The 7,521-nt window shown below is 47.2% G+C and overlaps 1 protein-coding gene across 1 annotated transcript; it reads left to right on the forward strand.

Moving 5' to 3' along the window:
- Nucleotides 1–594, forward strand: cited1 (Cbp/p300-interacting transactivator, with Glu/Asp-rich carboxy-terminal domain, 1; the record flags this gene model as incomplete). The annotated part of the gene is made up of 1 exon (XM_079215160.1): nucleotides 1–594. One exon carries the CDS (start codon nucleotides 1–3, stop codon nucleotides 592–594), a length of 594 nt encoding a protein of 197 aa, XP_079071286.1.
- Between the last annotated feature and the right edge of the window lie 6,927 nt (nucleotides 595–7,521).

Consider the following 7,521-nt stretch of genomic DNA (forward strand, 5'->3'; position numbering starts at 1 on the left):
ATGACCTCGCTGCTGTTCCCTGCCGCGATGAAGGACCTCTCCTCCTCCTCCTCCTCCTCTCCCCTCAGCTCCCTGCTCCACTACCCGTCCTCCAAGACCTCGGCGGCGCCGTTCTCCCCGTCCCCCGCCGGCCTTGAGGCGACGCCGGCGTCGGCCCCGCTCGCCAAACCGCCGCCCTTCTGCCTGCAGACGGCGCCGCACCTCCTCGCCAGCATGCAGCTGCAGAAGCTCAACTCGCACTACCAGAACCTCGCCGGGGGGTCGGCGGGACACCCGGCGGCGCCCGGCGGCCCTCAGAGGGGCTTCGGGGCCTCGCCTCTGGGGAGCCAGCTGCTCGGGGCCGGCGGCGGCGGCGGCGGCGGAGGCGGCGGAGGCGGTGCGGGCGGCGGCGGCAGCGGCGGCGGCAGCAGCAGCGGCGGCGTGGGGAACCAAGGCTGCGGCGCTGGCGGCATCATCGACTTTGACCCCGTGGACGAGGAGGTGCTCATGTCGCTCGTGGTGGAGCTCGGTCTGGACCGGGCCAACGAGCTGCCGGAGCTCTGGCTCGGACAGAACGAGTTCGACTTCATGTCGGACGTGCCGGTCGGGTGTTGACCCCCGCGACCCCCGAGAGGGAATAAACTACCGAGACACGATTGTTTTGACGAAGAGAGAGAAGGCCGCCTCTCCTCTGGTCTGTTCTCGCTTCCTCCGAAGAGACGCTGAGCGACGAAGACGAAGACGAAGAGGATGGAACCGACCCGCTGGGATTAAAGAGTCTCATCGCACACTTGTTTTAATTTGTAAGTAAAAAGAAACGCACAGAAACAGAAAAAGGACTCTTTCCTTGACGATCCGGCGGGCGGGTCGGGGATCTTTCCTCACCTGCGTGGCATCGACACACCTGTCGGACCTTCTGGAAAAGGAAAGAAGCGGGAAAACAAACGGCCCGTTTCCTGTACTCTTAATAACGGCCGACGCTTCAGCCTCGCGGTCTCACGGGGAAGAGACTCACAAAGGAACCGATTGTCTGAGAACCGGTTATCTCAATGTACTTTTCTTTCTGTGTGTGTGTGTGTGTGTGTGTGTGTGTGTGTTTGAATTAAGTTCAACCAGACGTATTCACAGAACATGTTATTTAAGCCAGTGGCTGATAAGCATCTGGACTTCTGGACAAGGAGCTTCTGTGGCGCGTCTCTAGCCGGCTCTATTCTGGACGTAATGAATTAGATCAAAAGAGGAAGGGGAGCTTGGGACCTGAATGGAGGAAATGGTTTCAGCCCCATTAAAACCACCCAGGTCTTGGTCTTGTGGAGGATACGAGCTCGTTAGAGGGACGCGACCCAACAGATCAAGTTTTACCGCTTTGATGTTTGCGACAAAACAAGTTTGTTCAGCGCCCAAAAACACACACACACACCACACACACCGGTTTGTGTCGTCGGTGGACCCGTAGGCTGTTTGCACACTTAGCAGGTCGACCTTTGACCCGAACACACACACACACACACACAGAGCTTTATTGGTTGGAGTCGAACCAAAGGAAGCCTTTCAGATGCTGTTACTGCTCATTAGCTACCAGACGACTGTTCGTTTTTCCCTGCTTCATGTCTTGAAGGCAGAGAAAGCGTAGAGAGCGTTTGGCCTCTGGCGGCCATATTGGATATTGCAACCCAATTCATGATATTTTTCATTGACACGTCCTCTAATAGGGCTTGTTGAGTCCATAATGTCAACCCTCCAGCTCGCAGGCGTTAATTAATTAATTTGCCACACACACACACACACACACACACACACACCTATAAGAGCTGCTTCTGTAGATGATTGCAAGTCTGCATGGGGGCTCTGACCTGTACACCTGCTGCGGTAAGAGGAGACGGGGGATTTGAACTGTGCGGCGGCGGCAACAAAGGCCTTTCCACCTCGACCCGGCGTGTCAGTCATCCCGAGCATTGTGGGTCTCCTCCTGGAGAAACAACACACCTGCACACATGCGTACGTACACACGCGGCAAACCATGCAGCGCACACACACACACACACACACACACACACACACATGGGGATGGTGTTACAGCATGGAAACGGGAGGAGCAGCAATGAAACAGGCACTTGTTCAGTTACACGCAGACTTCATGGGTTATTGGGGTCGTTTGAAAAGAGACAAGAGGGTCTGCAGGTCTAGGGGTCTGAGGTTCTGCAGGTCTAGAGGTCTGAGGTTCTGCAGGTCTAGAGGTCTGAGGTTCTGCAGGTCTAGAGGTCTGAGGTTCTGCAGGTCTAGGGGTCTGAGGTTCTGCAGGTCTAGGGGTCTGGGGTTATGCAGGTCTAGAGGTATGGGGTTCTGCAGGTCTAGGGGTATGGGGTTCTGCAGGTCTAGGGGTCTGGGGTTCTGCAGGTCTAGGGGTCTGGGGTTCTGCAGGTCTAGGGGTCTGGGGTTCTGCAGGTCTAGGGGTCTGAGGTTCTGCAGGTCTAGGGGTCTGAGGTTCTGGAGGTCTGGGGTTCTGCAGGTCTAGAGGTCTGAGGTTCTGGAGGTCTAGGGGTCTGAGGTTCTGGAGGTCTGGGGTTCTGCAGGTCTAGAGGTCTGAGGTTCTGGAGGTCTAGGGGTCTGAGGTTCTGGAGGTCTGGGGTTCTGCAGGTCTAGAGGTCTGAGGTTCTGGAGGTCTAGGGGTCTGAGGTTCTGGAGGTCTGGGGTTCTGCAGGTCTAGAGGTCTGAGGTTCTGGAGGTCTAGGGGTCTGAGGTTCTGGAGGTCTGGGGTTCTGCAGGTCTAGAGGTCTGAGGTTCTGGAGGTCTAGGGGTCTGGGGTTCTGGAGGTCTGGGGTTCTGCAGGTCTAGGGGTCTGGGGTTCTGGAGGTCTGGGGTTCTGCAGGTCTAGGGGTCTGGGGTTCTGGAGGTCTGGGGTTCTGCAGGTCTAGGGGTCTGGGGTTCTGCAGGTCTGGGGTTCTGCAGAGGGAACCGTGTGAGTGGCAGGAAGAACACACGGCGGAGGGAAAGACACGCCGGGCCTTGTTCATTTATTTAGAGACAGACGGGTCGGCTTACAGTCGCACACGCCGCCTCATGCCCGGCGGTTTGATGTCGACTCGGGTCTCGCTCAAGTAACTCAACTTCCCCCTTTTCTCTGTCTTAAACGAAAAGCGAGAAGCGGTGATTAATGAGAGGCTGACGAAGGAGCAGTCTGACAGCAATCCTCTCCTTGAGAAGGACTTAGCCGTAAAAGAGAAAGAGACGCTTCTCATCGCCTCCAAATCCAGAAGGCCGAAGCGCTGGTTCTTGTTTCGCGACCCGTCTGCTCGCCTAAGTGGGTCGAAATAACATTCTTCACATTGAAGAAGACTCGTGTTTGTTTCCATTTACAGTTCCATGTGTGTGTGTGTGTGTGTGTGTGTGTGTGTGTGTGTGTTGTTTCGTGGTCCAGCCTTGATCCCAGCTGAGTTAATGTTGTTGCTGTGGAGCAGAGGGACATCCTCTTCCTCCTCTTCCTCCTCCTCTGAGAAGCTGCCTGGTTGACGTCTGAATCGTTTTCATTTCCTCGTCTCCTCGACGCCCGAGTATTGCAGATTATCCCCGGCTGAGACCTTTTGAACCAAAGTATACCTCACAGCTATCTCACAGGGTCCGATGACAAAAAACTTAACTTTTTGTTTTTAGTTTAGCTTCGAAATGCCACATAGCATCAACAACATGTCGATGAGAAACACAGGAACCAGGAATCATAACACAACTAAGAGACACAAGAAGACTACAAAGAGACCAAAAGAACTACAGAGATGCAAAAAAGCAAAAAAGAGACACAACATGACTACACATTTCCACAAAATGACCACAAAGACACCAAAACAGCTGAAAAGAGACACCAAACAACGACAAAAAGGACCAAAACAATTACAAAGTGACACAAAAAGACCACAAAGACAAATAAAGTTTAAAAAAAAGACACAAAATGACCACAACGAGACACAAAATGTACAGAGGTACACAATTACCACAAAAAGACACAAAGCAACTACTGAGAGACACAAAATGACCACAAAGACATTCAAAATAACTACAAAGAGACTGAAATTGTCCACAAAGAGACACAAAACAACCGCAAAGACACACAAAACAACACAAAGAGACACAAAACAACCGCAAAGAGACACAAAACAACACAAAGAGACTAAACAACTACAAAGAGACACAAAACAACTGCAAAGAGACACAAAACAACACAAAGACACACAAAACAACACAAAGAGACTAAACAGCAGCTCTAAGGTCGGTCTGTTGATATTATTCTACAGGATTTAAAGTAAAACTTCTCCATGGATTTGTTGCTTTTCGGAGGCCGTCAGCCGGTGAGGAGGATTTACAGTCTCCCGGTGACGGCGGTGATTTGTTGCGCACTGGGCCGTGGCCCCCGGGGGCCGCGTGGCCTTCAGGGGCCTTCAGGGTCATGACAAACGTTCCAGCACATCAAGGCCTGTGAAAACCTTGGACATGAGCCGTGATGTATGCGTTAAAGGTCGACGTCACAAGGTGATGAAGACTCTGCTCTCTGCACGGCGATGAAGACTCTGCTCTCTGCACTGATTTGTGTGTTTGATTTCATCACTTTCTTTTAAACCTGTTGATTTACGTCTGATTTTGTTCTTTTTGTTCTTTTCCTAATTAAATGAATATTATTCAAAGATGATTTTTAAAGCACTTTTGCTCACCGGCTCTCACTTGTACATCTATATGAATATGTAAATGACTGAGATCATATAAAAAAATTAAAAAGCTTGTATTTTTGTTACTGCTCTGAGTTTTGGGGGATAAATAAATAAAATGAAAACTGAACTGGTGTGAATGTTTTTCATTGAAACAGCAGAACATTTTAAAGGTTTAACATGTGCTATAAATAGAAGGTATAACAATATAGTTCCAGGTTGAGGTCTGGTTTACAGAAAAACGGCTGCAAATATGTTCAATAAAAGCTGTTTAATAGTCAAAATATATAATAAACAGTTGGTCCGGCGACATTATTGTACAAGGTTTCCACCTGCTGGCCCGCGGTGGTCAGTGCACCCAACGTTCCTCACCAAGAATACTTACATCCACGTCTCAGTTCCTTTCATAACTCTGTTATTACTTCATTTATTTTAAGAAAATAGCAACAAAAAAAAAAAATTCTGACTTTATCTTCGTTATTTCTGCAGAGTTTTAAAACGGTGTTGGAGCGCTCCATTTAAAACCAAGTGAGATGCCATTTCACATCTTTCTCAGACAGAGTCTAGGGCTGGTTTATGTTTCTGAACCGGCCGGACATGTCACACTTCACAGTCAGAACCATTTATTTGCCAGACGTGTTACACATAGAAAAGAATTTGTCTTGGCGGGTGGTGCATACATCAGACGAACAACAACAATCAACACAGTGCAGAAATAGAGACACATTACATGTACAATAGAATACAAAATAAAGTGCACAGATAACGGTACTATAAACAAGTGTACTGTAGGTGTTACAGATTAGATTAGATTATTATTCCAGTGACGATTAGAGAAACTATAAATGATCCAGCAAGAGGCTCTTCCTTTGAGTTTATTTGACATTGTACTGTTATAAATCATGGTTTCGGTATTCAACGCTTCTCCCTTTTGAAGTAGGACGGGCACGCACAATTATCCTGATGACTGCCGTCTGGCTCGAATTAGCGAGACTGTTTGTGCGCGGATCAGCCTTTGAGAAACCGACATGACCCAGATCAGCTGTCTCCGGTGTTTACAGACATCTTCAACACGTCCTTGGAGACATGTCACGTACCAGCCTTCTTCAAGGCCTCATCCCGTTCCCAAAAAACCCAGGATCACAGGATTTTGAGCGCCTGGTCCTGTCCCACCTCAAAACCCTGACTGACCCACTCCTGGACCCTCTGCAGTTCGCCTACAGGGCCAACAGGTCCGTAGACGATGCTGTCAACATGGCCCTCCACTACATCCTGCAGCATCTGGACTCTCTGGGCATCTGGGCTCCATCCTAACCCAGGACCTCGAGTGGGAGCTGAACATCAGCTCCATCACAAAGAAGGCCCAGCAGAGGATGTTCTTCCTGAGGCAGCTGAAGAAATTCAACCTGCCAAAGAAAATGATGGTGCACTTCTACACTGCCATCGTTGAGTCGTCCTCCGCTCCTCCATCACCGTCTGGTACGCTGCAGCCACTGCCAAGGACAAGGCCAGGCTGCAGCGCATCATCCGCTTTGCGGAGAGGGTGATCGGCTGTAATTTGCCACTTTACTTTACACTTCACATTACACGTACATTTCACCTAAGTACTGCCATCTGTTGTCTGTGTACTTTATTTTAATCGTATATTCTACTGTAGATTTAATTGTAAATATTCCTCCCATTATTGCACTTTTATTATCCCTTAATGTTTATTGTTGTTATTGTTAAATGTCATGCACTTCCTGCCAGGAGAAATTCCTTGTATGTGAAAACATACATGGCAATAAATGGTTCTGATTCTGGGTGGATGAGTGATTTGCTGATACAATGGAATATTTAGTTGTGTAAAGAAATAGCTGAGAACGGCTGCCTTCTAGTGGTGACATGCTGTAACTGCTGCTAGTGCTAATTTTGCACTGGAGGGGTTTTAAATAATACTTTTCCTTGTTTATTAATATTAGTTGATACACACAAGTACCAGGACTGAGTGGAGCAGACTGTCAGACACCTGCTGCAGTAACATTAGTTTATACACAGAATCTGGGGCTCAGAAACACACAATAAGAGTTTTGTAGTAACTTTATTGTCATAACAATGTCATAACAGGGATTTATTTACAATATGAACACATCAGTAACTTTAAATAAGTGAATTGTGCATCATAACAATATCAGTCAGTAGGAAGAGGACAGAAGATTGATTAAACTTCATGTAAAGCATAATTTACACTGACATTAGTTATCATTGCTGTAGATTATATTACATATTCCTGTATTAGTCCTGCAGTGATGACATTTGCAGGATTACAGCAGCAAACAAGTAAAGTGCACACAAGAGGTATAATAAAACATATATCTATATCTATACATATATATATATATATATATATATATATATATATATATATATATACATACATACATACATACATAGACACACACATACACACACATAAATAAACAGTAAAACAGAAATAAAACAGTAAACAATGCAGAATAACAATATTATATGTACAGACAGAATAACATGTATTTATATTGCACAGTTGAGTATTTTTTTTCTGAAATAAATATATTTAAAATCAAACCCACAGTAATATAAACTCTAAACTCTTGTTTTATGACTCAGGTCTTGGATCAGTTGATGACTTGTTCAATGAGTTCCTCCAGACAGAGACCTGTTGGTCCTCATGGGTTGTTTCTTTAACACCTATACGTCTGCAATGGGCTTTTTTCTCTTAACAGTATATATTATTACTAATATCATTTCAAATAGTAAAAGAGCCAGAAGAGCTGCAGCCGTCAGTCCCAGTAAACAGTAGAGGACGATCCGTCCCCGACTCTCTGGC

This window comes from Taurulus bubalis, assembly GCF_910589615.1.
Source record: "Taurulus bubalis genome assembly, chromosome: 3".
NCBI classification, from domain to species: domain Eukaryota; kingdom Metazoa; phylum Chordata; class Actinopteri; order Perciformes; family Cottidae; genus Taurulus; species Taurulus bubalis.